The 17,269-nt window shown below is 59.1% G+C and overlaps 5 protein-coding genes across 5 annotated transcripts; all 5 read left to right on the forward strand.

The window, feature by feature from the left end:
- Positions 1–89: 89 nt before the first annotated feature.
- On the forward strand, positions 90–3,075 carry VTJ04DRAFT_3674 (uncharacterized protein; the record flags this gene model as incomplete). The annotated part of the gene is made up of 6 exons (XM_069361600.1): positions 90–619; positions 783–1,014; positions 1,098–2,159; positions 2,480–2,639; positions 2,816–2,876; positions 2,985–3,075. The coding sequence occupies 6 exons, from the start codon at positions 90–92 to the stop codon at positions 3,073–3,075; spliced, it is 2,136 nt and encodes a 711-aa protein (XP_069222195.1).
- Positions 3,076–6,510: 3,435 nt separating this feature from the next.
- Positions 6,511–7,318, forward strand: VTJ04DRAFT_3675 (uncharacterized protein; the record flags this gene model as incomplete). Its single annotated transcript, XM_069361601.1, has 2 exons — positions 6,511–6,732; positions 7,205–7,318. 2 exons carry the CDS (start codon positions 6,511–6,513, stop codon positions 7,316–7,318), a joined length of 336 nt encoding a protein of 111 aa, XP_069222196.1.
- A 241-nt stretch (positions 7,319–7,559) lies between these two features.
- Positions 7,560–10,470, forward strand: VTJ04DRAFT_3676 (uncharacterized protein; the record flags this gene model as incomplete). The annotated part of the gene is made up of 2 exons (XM_069361602.1): positions 7,560–8,513; positions 8,590–10,470. The coding sequence occupies 2 exons, from the start codon at positions 7,560–7,562 to the stop codon at positions 10,468–10,470; spliced, it is 2,835 nt and encodes a 944-aa protein (XP_069222197.1).
- Positions 10,471–12,999: 2,529 nt separating this feature from the next.
- On the forward strand, positions 13,000–14,529 carry VTJ04DRAFT_3677 (uncharacterized protein; the record flags this gene model as incomplete). Its single annotated transcript, XM_069361603.1, has 2 exons — positions 13,000–13,475; positions 13,551–14,529. The coding sequence occupies 2 exons, from the start codon at positions 13,000–13,002 to the stop codon at positions 14,527–14,529; spliced, it is 1,455 nt and encodes a 484-aa protein (XP_069222198.1).
- Positions 14,530–14,855: 326 nt separating this feature from the next.
- VTJ04DRAFT_3678 (uncharacterized protein) lies at positions 14,856–17,116 on the forward strand (the record flags this gene model as incomplete). Its single annotated transcript, XM_069361604.1, has 3 exons — positions 14,856–15,304; positions 15,393–15,835; positions 15,924–17,116. 3 exons carry the CDS (start codon positions 14,856–14,858, stop codon positions 17,114–17,116), a joined length of 2,085 nt encoding a protein of 694 aa, XP_069222199.1.
- Positions 17,117–17,269: the final 153 nt, after the last annotated feature.

Raw genomic sequence — 17,269 nt, forward strand, 5'->3', positions numbered from 1 at the left:
AACCTCAACCACCTACTTACTTACCTACCAGGTACCTGACCTGCCTAGGTCCATAGTCCCACACACACACACACACACACACACACACAATGTCAACAAAAGCCCTCGACATCCCCACCTTCGCCTCGGCCCAACTCGCCCTCCTCTCCGCCGAGCAGGCCGCCGAGGTGGCCGAATCCTCGGCGCTCGTCCGCCTGCACGCCCCCGCGGCGCTGCAGCGCGCCGGCGTCGCCCTGATCAACCTCACCATTGGCGCGCGACGGACGGGGTTGGGCGGGAAGACTGTTGTCGAGCTGGTTCCGGATCGCGCCACCTCTTCTTCGTCTTCCTCTGGTGGGGATGGAGGAGGACCGGACCTGCCAGAGCATGGGATCAGGACGGGGGATATCGTGTTGATTTCGGAACAGCCGGCGGGGACGGCTAAGAAGAGGGAGGTGAAGGAGCTGGAGGGGAAGGGGGTGAAAGGTGTTGTGACGAGGGTGGGGAGGGGGGTGGTGGCTGTTGCGGTGGATGAGGAGGGCAGCGGAGGGGGGAAGGGAGGAGGGGATGGGGAGGGTGTGTTGAGCGGGGAGAAGAGAGTTTGGATTGTGAAGGTGGCGGATGATGTTACTTTTAGGAGGTGAGTTTCCTTGTGGTGGTTGGCATCGAGTGTTTGGTGTCTTGCTGAAGTGTGTGTGGATGAAGGATGGGGGTGGGTTGATGGAGATGGGTCAAGGGGGATAGTTCAAGAGGAAGGGGGCTGGAATGGTTGATATGAGTTGATGCTGATATTTGGTTTCTAGGATGAATAACACCATGGAGAAGCTCTCGACACTGACGGAACGGGATTACACGCCCTTCATCCGCGTCCTTTTCGGCATGTCTTCGCCTTCCCCCGTTCCCGAGGACCTCACCAACGACCCGGACGTGGGCAACATCAACTGGATCGATCCGACCCTCAACGACAGCCAAAAGGACGCCATCCGCTTTGCCCTTGCCTCTAGAGAAATCGCTCTCATCCACGGCCCTCCAGGAGTACGTCCCTCCCCTTCTCTCCCTCTCTCTCTCCCCCTGTTCATCCCAATAATCTAACCGCGCCAACCCCTCCCCAAAAAAAGACAGGCAAAACCCACACCCTCATCGAGCTCATCCTCCAACTCCTCACGCGCAACCAGCGCATCCTCGTCTGCGGGCCGAGCAACATATCCGTCGACAACATTGTCGAGCGGCTGGCGCCGCACAAGATCCCGCTCGTGCGCCTGGGCCACCCGGCGCGCCTGCTGCCCTCCATCCTCGACCACTCGCTCGACGTGCTCACGCGCACCTCGTCGGCGGGCGCCATCGTGCGCGACGTCCGCGCCGAGATGGACGCCAAGCAGGCGTCGATCCGCAAGACGCGCAACGGCCGCGAGCGCAGGGCCATCTACGCCGAGCTCAAGGAGCTAAGGAAAGAGTACCGCGAGCGGGAAAGGCGGTGCGTGTCGGACCTGATCGGGGCTAGTAAGGTCGTGCTGGCGACGCTGCACGGGGCGGGCGGGTCGCAGTTGCGGAATCAGGAGTTTGACGTGGTGATTGTTGACGAGGCGAGCCAGGCGCTGGAGGCGCAGTGCTGGGTGGCGCTGCTGGCGGCGAAGAAGGCCGTGTTGGCCGGGGATCACTTACAGTTGCCTCCGACCATCAAATCACTGAACTCCAAGGCCAAGGGGGTCGCGCCGGCAGCGGACTCGGCCGAGGCGATCGCGGGCTTCTCGCTGGAGCGCACGCTCTTTGATAGACTCCTGGAACTGCACGGCCCGGGCATCAAGCGCATGCTGACGACGCAGTACCGGATGCACGACAAGATCATGCGGTTCCCGTCGGACCAGCTCTACGACGGCCGACTGGTGGCGGCGGAAGGGGTGGGCGACAGGTTGCTGCGCGACCTGCCGTACGAGGTGGCGGAGACGGAGGATACCGTCGAGCCGCTGATCTTCATCGACACGCAGGGCGGGGATTTCCCCGAGAAGAACGAGGATGATGCTACTACCACGACAGACAAAAAACTGACAAAGAGCAGCCTCTACGGGGACAGCAAGAGCAACGAGGGCGAGGCTGCGCTGGTGAGGAGGCATGTACGCAGCCTGGTCGAGGCGGGCGTGAGGCCCGAGGACATCGCGGTGGTGACGCCGTATAATGCACAGGTACGTACATACATACATCTGGACGACGACGACTACACCAGGATGATGGAGAACGCATGGACGCATACCAAGCATTCTAGAAAGATGCCCATGCCATGCTCGCTATGGTGATCATCCGGGGCGATTCCTACTCCATACGCCTCTTTTCCCCCGGGGATCTTAGTATTGCGGGGGAGGCGCATTCATGCCGTGCCAAGGAGGGACGACGTTGGAGAGAGGAGGGGGTGCATGAACTACAACACCCAAGGCATAACAAGTGAAATGCATTTGGAAGCAGACTGAGTTAACTGACAAATACGCGACACCGATCCATCATCCAGCTTTCGATCCTCTCGCCGCTCAAGGACGAGTACCCGGGCATCGAGCTCGGCAGCGTGGACGGGTTCCAGGGGCGCGAGAAGGAAGCCGTCATCGTCAGCCTGGTGCGCAGCAACCCGGACGGCGAGGTCGGGTTTCTGGGCGAGAAGCGCCGGTTGAATGGTAAGTCTGGGCCGGGAAGATCTCTTGATGCAAGACATTCATTCATTCCCGGGAAAGAGTTCGCGGTTCCGGATGGGCGCGGCGATGGGCGGGTTTATGCCTTGCCGTCTGATCTTTCTATGTTCCATATCATTATCCTTGGAAGGTTAGTCGGCGGCTAACAAAGATGTGTGCAGTGGCCATGACCCGGCCCAGGCGGTCGTTGACTGTCATCGGGGATTCGGAGACGGTCAAGAAGTAAGTTTGTCTTCTGTTTTCTTGTCTTGTATTCACCTCGACAACCAGACTCCACGGCAGTCTGAGGGGCAGTGATAACCTGACTGACTCGTGCCACCACACACACAGAGGCAGCGCGTTCTTGAAAGCATGGATGGAGTTCCTCGAGGAAAATGCCGACCTCCGATACCCGGATGTGTCGGCGTTGCAGGAAGCATGAACGAACGGAGCAGCCAAGGGGGAACCGGAGCGCCAAGATGGAGGGAGGAAGCAAGATCCCGACGGAGGAACCGGTGCTTGACCGGCGCTGACGGGATGAGATGGGATGGGATGGCCTTTCAACCTTTTTTTAATTCATGCGCGCAATCCGGGCCGAATCTTTCGGACTTGGACCACATCTCGAAGCCCCGATGGAAGCATTATGTTGTGCGGTTTGAACTTCCATGAACCAGTCCAAGCCCGCGGATGGACGAGCGATTTCCGCAATCCGTTGATGCGGCTTGTTTGGTTGAGAAGAGGGATCGGAGATTTCTCTCATCTCTGATTGCTCCTGAGACAACAAGACGTCTGCCCACACACACACCACCGGAGGAAAAAAGGGTGGGCGTCTCCCCGCGCGACCCGGGTCCTGTCTCTGTCGATGTATGTATGATAATGCCCTGGCGCTGATCATTGCATGGTTTGGGGTGTTGGTTGGTTCCAAGTCGTTGCAGGCCGAAACAATGCACTCAACTGAGCATGCAAAAGACTTTCTAGACTTGGTGTGTTGCTCCAATGGCATCAGATAACCCAGCTTCCTGGAGTTAGTCTTTACGTTCAACCTGGTGGCGATGCTACTCCAGAGTGCAAGTGTTTCTTTTGCAAGCGTGGGGCTCTTTTGACCGGATGCTGGACCGGCGAGACGTTGCGACGGCCGGGAAGACGGTTGGGCCCGAGCGCGGGCCCTCTCGCCAAGCCCCTGGGGTCCTTTGTTTCAGGCTTGTTGTCAGTGGAGACGGTGGGGCCAGGTCGTCGAAGCACGGATCGCGCTGTCGCTGTCGAATCCTTCTGCTGTGGGGACAGAATAGAAAGTGGGGTGCTTGTCGTGGTCCCCCTGTCAAGAGGGCATGGGGCTCCTTGTCAAGCCTCGGTCTTTTTATAACTCGAGGCTGTTGCTCTTTTGTCTTCTTGGACAGCAAGAGTTGCGATAAGTCGAAAATACGAGTTCTCCTCGTCTGAGCTTTTTGGGGGGGATTTTTGGCTTGCTGCTTCAAGAAGTGTTTTGTTTTGAGACATGCAGTCGGTACAATAGTCCGGCGGTCGGCGCTGGCGGTGTTTCACGCCCGCCACCGCAAGCTGCAATGTTACCCTCGACGAGCTTGTTTTGCGAAATGTCAAAAGGTCAAAGCACACGCTGCTTGCTGCTTTGCGGATTGTTTGGGAGTCCTGTTCCGTTGTTCGACACAACCTCGGCAGCAGGCGACAAATTAATCCGGAAATCCTCCTCCTCCAATCCCATCGACAACGAGCACCTTGTTGGCCAGTGTCTCGCTCGCTTGTTGACCGTTGAGCCGCTTGTTTGGCGAGGCTGGTTGTCAATTTCTGGGTTGATTGTACTCATCCTCCGTAAAGGTGGTTGAGGCGCGGGTATTGGTCCCTTTACAAGCTTCCTCTTGTGTACCGCATAGTACTGTACATAGGAAGCTACCCTCGCTCAGGTACGACATGCCTATGGACATGAGATGAACCAATGTGAGTCCAGAACCGTGCCTAGAATCTGTCGTACGCGTCCAGTTTCCGGTCCCAGAATCGGCAGTGCAGAGTGCATTGCATCATGCAAGGTGTCGGTCGATCAGGCGTCTGTAACTGGTGGTTGAAGAGGCGTTTTTGGTTGTTGTTTTGTGAGGAGTGAGCAGCAGACGACGTCGCCAATGGATGCCGTATAGAGGAGGACGGCTAGCTGTGGCTCCGAGGCGAGGCGAGGCGGTGGCACTGGGCATCGCGGGATGCGGCTAGAGTCACGGCTGGGGTGACGAGGGCTGTCGAGCTGGGTTGAGCTGCGTCGTTACAGCAAAGTGGACATAGTATTCCTTTGTGACCTGGGTTGTCAAGGCAGACTGCTGCGAATTTGATAGTTCGTGTTGATGGCTGCAGGCGAGGTACATACCTACATACAGACCTGGTCGAGTTGAGAAACATGGAACCTGCCGGGGATGCCTTTTGGCTCAGCAGTCCATTGCCGTCATTGTCATCTCCAGCCTGTGATGAAGGACGGAACCAAGGCAGATCATAGCAGAGAGCCCTGGCCGATAAGATGGCCGAGCCTTGTGTGTTGTGTGGGGGGTTTCTTTTCGCTTGTTGCGGATCAAACAGACGCAATCCAGCAAGGGTTGCGGGAGGGTTAGGTTAGCAAACCCTCAGAGCAACCCTCGAGTTGGCTTCACCTCTTGCTTCGATGGGTTCTTCCATCTGACGGAAAGTGCTTGAGGGGCCGTCCTTCCAGAAACGGTCTTGTGTAGAGAGTTGACCGGACAGAACGTGGAAGGTGTCTTTGGAGTGCGGCTGCCGACAGGAGACGAGCCGGAGTCGATGCCGTGCCGTTGTTGCTTCAGGCACCGATTCCTCGATCTAAGGTAGGAGGAAAGAGTGACGTTCCACAGCGAGATGGAAGCGCAGGTACCGTGTTTTGCTCCTTTTTTTTCTCTTTTTCTGTTTCAACAAACAGCTCTCCAAAATCCCCAAAACAACAACCGTCCAACACAACGCTCACCGGCCGACATGCCCGCCTGGCAACATGTCACTTGCTTCTTATTCCTGATCCGGCAACGTTACCGATTGGCCTCAGGGGTCAAGGCTTCTTAGCCACGTGAGAAACGGGGCCTCATGGGCGATTGCGCTATGTTTCGCCAACGGTGGCCGCTGGTGAGCGCGCACTTCTGGCCTTCGTGGAGCCCGGCCTAAACCCCTTTGGTCTTGGTGTCGACATCGTTGACTCTGCTCTTGACCAAGCTCTCTCCCGCGCATCAAGTGAATCCGTCAATCCATCCTGCTGGATGGAATGGAACTGTGTTCCCGAAATCCTGGGCATGATGATGGACGGCACAGGCCGCGCCCGAGATAATGCGCCGCTGCTCTTCCTTCCAGGCACGCTTGACAGTCATCAATTTGACTGTATCACATGCAAAAGGCTGGCAGAAGGATGCTCGGTTTGCGGCGACAGAAGGTCCTGTCACTTCGGCAGACAGTTCCGTCTGCTGCCGCCGCCATCCGCGCTCTCAACCCTGGAAGAACCCCCAATCTATCCCCCGCTGCCAGGTCGCAGTCCACTGCAGGTGAATCGGCCTCTCGCACTCAACCTTCCGAAACCAGTTCTCCTTTGGGGTGCTGCAGCCACGCCAAGCTGCAGCCGCAGCGACGCGCCGGAGACATGTCCTGTTCGGTTCCTTGAAGCAACGCAAGCAAACTCACAGAGGAACGCCACGGCTAGCCACCGAGAGAGCCTCGACTGCATGTCCCGTCAAGGAGCACATCCTGGAGCCGGCAAGAGATCTCTCTCGGTGAGCAGCACTGGTTGTCCACGCTTGAGGCTCGACGCTTGATGCTTGACTCGCATCTTTCCCCCGCGACATGTTTCTCGATCCGGGGTCCCCTGGCACAACTCTGACATGGCACCAAAATGGAGAGGAATTCAGGGACTCGGGACCCTTGGGAAGAGGGCCAGGAAGCATGGTTGACAAGCGATCATCCGTCGTCACGCCCCTTCTCCACCTGCGACCCCAGGCGCACCACCCTCGTCCCCTCCCCCTCTCCGGCCCCCTCCCCCTCCATCACCGTCGCATCGGCCGTGGCTATCCTTGCATTGTGCGCCCGCGAAGAGGCTTTGGACGTCCAGGGCGCAGTACGTCTAAACAATATAATACTCACCATTGGTGCTGCCTCGCTCGCCCCTTCGGGGCCGCTCCGGGACCTTGCGTGTTTGTGTTGTTGTTGACCCCTCTTTTTTTCTTCCTTTCTTCGCCGTGTGCCGTGGTGTGCCGCCGGGCCTGCGCGTCCCCACGACACCATCGCCCTTTTTCGCCCAACAACGCCTTCCTCCGCCGCCGACTTGTGTGTGTGTGTGTGCGTGTTGTACAGCAGCATGACACCTGTTGCAGCGGGCCAGGGTCTTCCGTGTTGCTGAGCCTTCCTTTCTGTCCACTCAATTCCTTTTTTCCTTCCCCTTCTACCGGCCATACTCCATTCGTTTCCAATAAGTCGGCCACACCTTCGGTGCCATCATACACCGTCCAGTCGTTTCCCGCCCCTACACAGCTTGAAACTAGCGCTCACTTAGACGGCGCTGGCTTGTGCATTCATACACAGTTCCGCAGCACACCGGCCAGGCTTTAACCATCTCCCTCCCGCGGAACCGATCCAACCTCATCAGTCGCAAGACAGGCATCATCAAGGAAGAACCGCATCGCTGGGCCATGCGGAGCTCTTGACAGGAGGATTACCGTTAACTTTGGAACGCGTCAACCAAGGGCTTCCCGGCTTGTTTGGACATACATCGGCTTGACGACTCCACGGCAACTGCCGGACTGCAGATGGCACAGGCTGCAAGGCTGTCTTATTATTACAATCAAGCGCCTCCGTCCGCCCGAATCCGCTTTCCCCGTCCTTCTTCTGTCTGATACCGTTGCTTTTGTGTTTCCGGACGACAGCGGCTTTTAACCTACCGTCATCATGCCGAGTCTCTTTGGAAAGTCCGGTTCCGCCTCGGGCCGTGCCAAGGCCCGGCATAAGTCCATCCGGGGGACCATCTCGGCGCCGATTCCGATCCCCCGGACCCCCGAAGACGATGACTTTCCCATCCGTACCCACCAGCCCATCACCAAACCCGCGCCGGCTGCTGAGGAGGAGGAGTTCCCTATCAGGACCCCCGGGTCTGGCATCGCCAGGCCTCTCCCTCCCAATGGTGATGTTCCCGATGAGGCTCTGGCCGCCAAGAAGGAAGTTCTGGACCCAGTTGTGAACAAGGAGCAGCAGGTGCAGGGCCCCGACCACGACTCGGCGTCTGGGAGCAGCAGCCGGAGCAGAAGTAGCACCAGGAACCGCCATGAGGAGGAGACGAAGACGACGGAACCGGCTCCCGCGGATGCGAGAACCCCTCCGTCAACCGCCGGCGGCGGCCAAGGGGACAGCGCAGGCCAGGAGGCCCAGCAAGAACCCCCGGCCACCCCGCAATCGCAACCTCCGAGCAATTCGAACAGCCCAGCTGGTGCTCCCACCTCCGCGGCGCGGCCTCCATCTCGTCCACATTCGCGCTCGCCCACAGATCGCGTTTCGTCTCATGCGCGGAAGCCGTCCCCGTTGGGCGCCTCTCCGGTCCGGTCTTCGCCTCCTCCGCCAGCAGCGAGGAGAGCGACGAACCCGGTGCTCGGGATCGCCGGCGGCAGCGCCGCGGCTACCATGCGCTACTCGGTCGTCAGCGACGTGCCCAGCAGCAGCAGGCAAACGGCGCATAGCAAGGAGGGTCCGCAGCGCAAAAAGTCGACCTTCCGCTCGGCGCTGGGACGGCTGTTTGGAAGGGGCAAGAAGAAGACGAATAGCACGTCGGTTCCGGACTTTGCCGTTCCGCAGCCCGAGCCCGAGCCTGAGCGCCAGTCGAGGCCGTTGGGTGCGGCGCAACATCGGAGTGTAAGTTTATGCAGAGATGTTGGTAGTTGTAGGGTCGTAAACACTTATGACTGACGTTTTGTTTTCTTGGGGACAGGATCCGTCAGCTCTCAGCCGACCAGGCCAGAGGTCTCCCAAGCGCTCGGCATCACTGCCCCTGAGCGAGTACGACCGCCCGTTGCGGTCGCATTCCATCGGACCCGACGACATCATGGCCATCGAGAGCGCGCGCAACTCGCTGCACGCCGATGCGGCCGGGATCGGTTTGGGAACCATCCGGCGGCGAGCCGCCACGGCGGCCGTCCCTTCGGCACTCTCCCGGCCTCCACCGCCCTTCAACCGCGAGTTCGGCGCCGGTCTATCCCCGCGGCCGGCCAGCGCGCATGGTCGGGGCAGCCGCGCTGGTGGTCGCGCCGGCGACCCAGATCCGAGCGAAATTGGCCGCGCCATCACGAGCGACAGCAGCAACGGCCTGCGGCGGCGGTCTCGGAGCCTTTCGGGGTTGCAAGACTTTGCCGCGGCGGGGTCGTCGCCATCGAGGCAAGAGCGGCGACGCAGCGACGAGATCCGGTACTGGCGCGAGTCGTACGATCCGGGGTTCCTGTCGCCGTTGTCGTCCAATGCGCAGGACGATATCGATGACACGGGAGTCGGTGATGCCGTCAGCAGCGCTCCTGGCAGCCCGGCAGCTGAACGTCCGCAGGTGCCGAAGACGCCACCTCAGGCGTTCAATTTCGGCCTGATGTCGAAGGATATGGAGGGCATGAAGATCACACGAGCGGCAGACCTGGATACGCGGCTCGCGAATCTTGAAGCTCGCACCCTCCGCCTCGAAGGCGCCGTGGATAAGCTGTATCATCACGTCGTGCCGGGACAAGACTCCGGGCTCAACTTTGGCCTCACCCCCGGTCCCAAGGACACGGCGGCACCAGACACCCGCCCGACCAGCTCCCGCCGCTCCATCGACACCGACGCCCAGTCCCACATCTCTTTCGACCCAAGCCAAACAGGCTTCCTCCAACCTCCTCCGGTCCTCGTCAGACCAGTCAGGACGAGCAGCCTCTCCCCGAACGCGCTCAGCCCGACCTTCCCCACGCCGATGCGCCTGCCGGAGCATCAGGAGACGCATTCTCTCTCCTCAGGCGGCGCTACCGTCCGCGGACCTACCTACCTCCCAGACCAGACCACCGCCGCGGCCGCAGCAGCCGAAGAAGCCAACGCCCAACGCGACGCCCTCATCGCCCAGCTCCGCCGCGACCTCGACAACGAGCGCGCCGCGCGCCTCCGTCTCGAGGCGCAGGTCAAGAAGCTCGCGGAGCGCGTCAACTCGCTGTCCTCGACCATGTTCGCCATGGTGCGCGGGCCGTCGGAGGCGCGGTCGCATGAGCGGCTGGCCACTCCCGCCACTCCCGGCGGCGGCGCCGGTGGTGCGACACCAGGCGTTGGAGCGAGCTCCCCGCTGCAGTCGATGAGCGTCCGCAGCATGTCGTCCTCGTCGGTCGCCGCGGCGGTGATTGGGACGGCGACGCTGGCGGTGCCGGTTGTCGGCGGGGTGCCGAGGGAGGAGCAGATGTCTGTGTTTGAGACGGATGATGATGATGACGAGGAGGATGAGGAGGCGACTGAAGAGGACGAAGAGGAGGGCGATACCACCGCCGAAACGCAGCTGACGAGGCATGAGACGGCATCGTCGTCGCGGCTGAGGCAAAGAGCGGGTTCCCAGGAGGACGGGGACCAGCGGCAGCAGCAGCAGCGCGTACCGGTGGTTTCGTACGGAGCGTTTGGCGACGCGGCGCATCTGAAGCAGCAGCTGGCTCACAGCAGGGACGATGTTGATGATGATGATGACGATGACAGCGATGATGATGATGGGCGGGACGGGAAGGTTGCCGGCGACGGGGAGCAGAGGAAGACTGCGGCGAGGACGTTGAGCTTGAGTCAGCTTACCCTGGGGAAGGGGCAGAGGGCGCAGGTGTGAGCTCGCTCGCTCGCTTTCCCCTCGACTCGGCGGCGGTTCCCTTCCCTTCTTCTTCTTGTTGACCCGGCTTCCCACGCCTATACCTGCCTCCTTCACATACCTGCCATCATCGGATCAGGCTCTCCTTTTCTCGGCATATATTTCTTGGTTGGTTCGGAAGGGGTTCTTTTGTCTCGATATACCCGCGACGACTAGCATGTGTCATGGCTATCTATTATCTATCTACCTTTTTGATACCATCCATGATTTCCCGTTCTCTCTCACCATCATCTTCATCAGCGTCATACCATTTTTTTCATCTCTCTTGAGATACGTTTTTGTTGTTTTCTTAGTTGTTGTATTTAATAGTGTATATTAGTAGTCTGTTTTTTTCCGACCAGGGAAGAGGTGGGCATTTTTGGACAGGGGACATTGGGTTGTCGTTTTATCCACGATACCTAGGTATGGAAGGGAAGGTAACAACAACTATGGGATTTGGTTTTTGGAGTCGGGGACACACACAGGCATGGACAGGCATGGGGGGACGAAGGTCGGTTGGGATTTGTTTGGGATGGGCAAGTAGGTAGTTTTGTTTTGTTTGATGAACAGAGATATGGGCGGTTTTTGATACCCATTTTGGGGATGTTAATTTACTCGATACATTCTACGACGTACATACGCTGCTTTCCATACATTTGGCCGTTTGAGGGTACTCTGGGCTCTCTGCAATCGGGTTGTGTTGGTCCATTTTGGCTTTGGGCCGGCGTTGCGTCCAGTCCAGTTTCACATGCCCATCAAGATGACAAACACAATCGCAATGTATTAAAATCTCGGGTAGGTGTTGTTTCCGTACCTTTTCCCTACCATTTACAATCAACTACCTACTTAGGCACAAATTTGTTATTTACCCCTGACTATCCGAGGGGCTCCTATCTACCTAGGTAGGTACCTGGCTCTTCAAACAATCCCGAGCCAATCTTCCTGCATCCGCACCTCTACGACAAACCTTGTGCAATAACAACAATGACAAAACACTTGATGCCTTACTTGCCTCGATAATACAGTACCTATACGGTACTAGCAGCTCCACGTTCAACTTGGCCGAAGCTTGAATCCGTCAGGAACTCTCCCTCCGACGCTTCCCCCACACAAGACTCCGACAAAGTACCTACCTACTCCTCCCTTGCACCAAACATGGAGTAGAAAGTGCAGCAGTTCCCACAACCTCCCCGACTGTGTTGCGCCCACCTGCTCCCCGATCTCAAATACCTACGTCAGGCACCGACACAGGAGGTAGTTAGCCGGTTGCCGGGCCGGGCCGGGTTGACGGGAGCAGGATGCTCGACAGTGAGGATGCTGGATGGGAAAAGTCCCGAGTGTGAAGTACTAAGTACGTATGTACAGTACAGTACACTGGAGATATGGGGTATGGGCTGCGGGAGCACGTGAACGAACCTATGATACATACCTGGGGTTTCAAATGCCTTCCTATGAGCAAAGGTCAGGGATAAGTAAATATTAGTAAGGCGGTTGCTACAGGATTGCATGCTTGTCCGAGTCGCTAACATGCAGGGTTGTGCTTTGCCGAGTTTCTTCTCCGCATCCTCCAGCGAGGGTCTTCTCCAAGCAGAAATGCACATGGTCACCGTGTAGACGGTTTGACCCCTGAACCCCGCATCAGGAACATAACAAATCTTCTTCATTTTTGTTCTGCGCAAACAAACTGCATTTTTTGTGATTTGTAAATTTGCCGATCGATGGTAAATCTAGATTTGGGATTCGCAACCAACCCATCCTGGGGATGTTACTAAAGTAAAGTATCCCGCTGCAGTTGGCTGCAATGTTATGCATGAAAGGTACGCTCGAGAGAGGTTTGATGCTCCCGTGGTATCATATCTTCAACGGTTTGTCTCGGCCTCGGTACGGGTACGAGAGGACAAGGCCAAGGCCCAAGCAAAGGCAAGACAACGGCATGACGAGCAGGCCATCGACGCAACCGTTTCGCCTGATCTTCTGTCCATCATCAACCAACAGACAAGGCCCCCCCCCCATCCATACCTATGATGTTCACTGGGGGATTTTTTGTTGCGGTATGGGACAAATCCCCGCCGCCGCCGGCCAAGATGTAACCCACCTGCCGGTCCCGGGTTCCGGACACATTCACCGAACTGTTTAGGTATGCTTGGATATGGATCCCCTTCCCCGGGCGGGAGGTGGAATGTTACTGTTACCCCACCCGCCTCGATTTCTAGCTCACGTTTCGGGGACTGTTGGTTGCTGGGGTTTGGAGTTGGTCCGGGGGGGAACGTATTTTGTTTGAAAGGTGAGGGGTCCGCACTTGAGGGTTCATCTGACGTCTCTCTCCCTCTCTCTCTCTCTCCTCTGTTGTTCTGTTGAGTAATCTTTCTTCTTGAGAGCAGCGGCGTGTTTGTAATACGTGTATACGTACATACGTGTGTGGTCATCCGTCTGTATATACCTCTACTCTCATCACCAATCTTTCGTCCCATCGCCACCAGCAAGACTCTCAACATCACCACAACCACCACCATGACTTCCGCCATCACCACCCCTGCCGAGGCGGGCACCCCCGTCCCCTTCATTATCAACGGCGAGCACGTCCTCCCCGCCGAAACCTTCCCCGTCACCTCCCCGGCCACGGGCGAGGTCGTGCACCAGGCGGCCTCGGCGTCCGAAGAGCACGTCGCGCAGGCCGTGGCGGCCGCGCACGCCGCGTTCGAGTCCGGGTGGAAGACGTCGTCGCCGCGGGCGCGCCGCGACATCTTGCTGCGCGCGGCCGACATCATGCGCCGCCGCAAGGACGAGCTTTCGGGTTACCTGACGGCGGAGACGGGGGCGCCCAAGCAGTGGGGCGATTTTAATGTCGATGCGGCGGCCGAGTTTATTGTGGACGTGGCCGGGCGGATTTTGACGCTGGAGGGTAAGGTGCCGGCGACCAAGGATGAAGGGCAGGGGGCGATGGTTTGGTTGGAGCCATATGGCGTGGTGTTGGCGATTGCGCCTTGGTGAGTTTATCTCTCTCTTCTCTCTCCCTCCTTCTACCTGATGGTAGCATGGCATGACTGACGCCGGTGTCAAAGGAACGCGCCCTACATCCTCGGCGTGCGCTCCGTCCTCTTCCCCCTCGCGGCCGGCAACACGGCGGTGCTCAAGGGCAGCGAGCTGTGCCCGCGCACCATGTGGGGTGTCGCGTCCGTGTTCCACGAGGCCGGGCTGCCCGCGGGCGTGCTCAACCTGCTCTTCCACGCGCCGGCCAACGCGCCGGCCATCACGCAGGCGCTCATCGCGCACCCAGCCGTCAAGAAGGTCAACTTCACGGGCAGCACGGCCGTGGGCCGCATCATTGGCAAGCTGGCCGGCGAGCAGCTCAAGCCGGTGCTGCTGGAGCTGGGCGGCAAGGCGCCGGCCATCGTCTGGGAGGACGCGGACCTGCAGAACGCGGCGGTGCAGTGCGCGCTGGGCGCGTTCCTCAACGCCGGGCAGATTTGCATGTCGACGGAGCGCATCATCGTGCACAAGGCGATCGCCGAGCAGTTCGAGAAGGCGTTTGTCGGCGCCATTGGCGGCATCTTTGGCCAGGAGCAGGTGCTGATCAACAAGGCGGGCGTGGCCAAGAACAAGAAGCTCGTCGAGGACGCGGTGGCCAAGGGCGCGCGGGTTGTGTACGGCGACCCGGCGGAGGTGAACGTGGATAGCCCGGCCGCGCAGATGAAGCCGATTGTCATCGCGGGGGTGACGCCCGAGATGGACATCTACAAGATTGAGAGCTTCGGGCCGACCGTGTCGCTGTTTGAGGTGGAGAGCGAGGAGGAGGCGCTGCGGATCGCCAACGACACCGAGTACGGGCTGAGCTCGGCCGTGTTCACGGAGGACCTGCGCCGGGGACTGCGGTTTGCCAAGGGCATCGAGACGGGCGCGGTGCATATCAACAGCATGACGGTCCACGACGAGGGCACGCTGCCGCACGGCGGTGCGAAGGCGTCGGGCTACGGCCGGTTCAACGCGGCGCACGGGCTGGGAGAGTGGGTGCGGACCAAGTCGGTGACGTTCAAGTGGTAATGGGGGAATGATGAGGGGGACGATGTAGATGAGATGATGTACACATAGGGAAGTTGAATATACGTCTTCGATTTCGCTATGACTCTTGATGGCTCTGTGGGTGACTTTCATGATAACTCGATGTTGTCTTGTGTCTAAACATATAAGTAGAGCTTCTCCATCGACACCGCGTTCTGGTTTGTTCATGTCACCATGGACTTCTAATTCCATACAAACGCAACACCTCGAACATCCAGACTCTGGTCGACTCGACTCTACCTCGACCTCGACCTCAACCATAATAAACACAAACCCCTTACAACCATCTCATCACAACATCATTCACCATGTCGACCAAGACCGTGACCTGCTCTCTGGCCACCGTGGAGAAGATCACCACCTACACTGATATGGCCCATGCCGACGACGCCCAGGCCATGCTGGAATGGTTGGTTGGAATGGTGCGGCCGTTGATGGAGGACCGGGGCTGGACGGTTCGCCAGGTCATTGAGATGCCACCGGACACGATGCAAGAAACATTCGGGGCCAATGCCTTCTACTACAAGCTGCTCTATATCCGGCTGCGATGGCCCGACGACTACGAGTGCGCGGGGGAATCTCGGGACACAGTGTCGGTGATGGTCTCCATGGTGCACGGGCTGACGCATTTCCTCCACATCGACCACGATGCCAACATTCGGGCGGCCTTTGAATCGTTGTTCAGGGAACTTGAAGCGGCAATTCTGATGGGCCGTGTGCCCTTCCCGCGGCCGACAAGCTGCCGGGTTGGTACCAGGTAGGTGGGCCCCGCACCAACCCTCCCGCTGTGCCGAGACTCCTTGAACCCTGGCAAACCCGGCCGAAGCCTGAAGCAAGCCCCGTAGCGTAAGCCCCGAAAGGCCCGACCAAATGAGCCTGCAGTGGTTGCTGAACCCCACCAACATCGATCCCGTTACGGGCCTTGAGGAACCTGGGAGCTTCCAGGTTGTCCGGCTGCGGCCCCACCTCCTCCTCCAGGTCCCAAGCCGCGTCTGCTGCAGCCCTACACAGTACTCGCATCTCGACGTCCGCCTCGCGCCGCCCACGGTCCCCTTCTTTCTCGAGCAACACGACGCGCCAACCATTTCCTTTCTCGTTGAAAGCGCATCCCAGCCCGTGGACGTGTACAATTACCTTGCTGACTGCGGCTTTGATCCGGACCCTTACCACTTCGTCGTGCATCCTCTGATTTGGCGCGCTGCTCCGCGTCGCAAGAAGCTGCCCCAGCTCCAGCAGCAGGAACCGACCCAACCGCAGCAGCAGCAGAAGCAGAAGCCCGTCCTCCGCCGTTCGCCCCGTCTCATTGAGAAGCAGGAGAACAAGACCGCTCGCCATGCTTCGACGTCTACCCACCGTCATCTCCCTGACTCCCGAAGATCTCGCCGAGTACGAGGATCGCGCTGCTGAGCGTGCTCGCGCCGCTGAGGTCACGGCTCGCCAACATGCCCATGACCTCCGTGCGCGCGCCCGGCTGGGAGAAACTTCGTCGTCCAGTGCTGCACCATACCAAACACCTACCACGGGCTACGGAAACGCCCATGCCGACATTGACTATCACGGCCACCACATGCCGTCAAGTCCTCCCGAACACCATTTTACCGATGATGATGACGACGACGATGATGATCACCACCACCAAGCCCTGGACGACGATGATGAAGACGACGACTCCGAGGTTGAAACGTCATACTATGCCAGGGCTCAGTCTCAAGCTGCCCGAGTCGTCAGTTTTGGTCGCGGCCAGATCTCACCGCCGCCGCCGCCCCAATTCTATGGGCGCCACAACGTGGGCATAGAAGACGACGACGAGGACGTCGAGGAAGAAGGGCAAGAAGAGCCCGAAGAAGAAGTTGAAGAGGAAGAAGAAGAAGAGCCAGAGGCCTACCACCCTCCCGCAACAACCACCCGCCACACTCGCCATGGAAGCCATGCAACCGAAACACCCACCAATCCCCGCGACACCCGCCATCACGCCTCCCAACATGCCTTCCAGAACCAACCCCCTCCCATCCAACGCCGCTCCACCCGCGAGCGCACCGCAGATAGAGACCAAGCCACTCCCCCGGTCCGCGAGACCCGGCACCGGCGGGCCGCCGCCGCAGCTGCTGCAGACCCAGACATCGAACACCACAATCCCTCTGAGGACGACGACCCCCAGCCTCCTCCCGCTCCATCCCGAACCACCCGCCTCCGCAGCCGCGGCCACTCCACCCGCTCCACCACCGCCGCCAGTACTTCTCCTCCACCTCCACCAGCAGCACCGGTGCGAGAGACCCGCCAACGCGAACCGCGTCGCGCGGCAGCAGCTGCTGCTGCCACGACACCAAGCGCATCAGAACCGGTCCATCAGCCACCTCCGGCACCGGTTCGCGAAACAAGGCTACGGCATCATCACCATCAATCTTCCTCATCATCATCACAGCAACCGCCGCCACAGTCCTCGGCTACGTTACCCCCACCGCCGGCGTCTTCCCTTCCTTCGGCGATGGTGACGCCCGAGGCGAGGACGCAGAGGTCGAGGGATGAGAGGATCGGGGTGGCTGCGCCGAGGAGGGGGAGGGGTGGTTAACCGATTGATGAGTTGAGGGAGGGAGACATAATAATAACGGGAAAACGAAGAAGAAAAGAGAGAGAAAAGAGAGAAGAGAAGAGAAGAAAAGGGAAAGAAACCCAAAGGTGATGTGACTGATGTACGAGCACGATGCGATGCCGCATGCGGGAT

The sequence above is a fragment of the Mycothermus thermophilus genome (assembly GCF_041956435.1).
Source record: "Mycothermus thermophilus strain CBS 625.91 unplaced genomic scaffold VTJ04scaffold_2, whole genome shotgun sequence".
Taxonomy (NCBI): Eukaryota; Fungi; Ascomycota; class Sordariomycetes; order Sordariales; family Chaetomiaceae; genus Mycothermus; species Mycothermus thermophilus.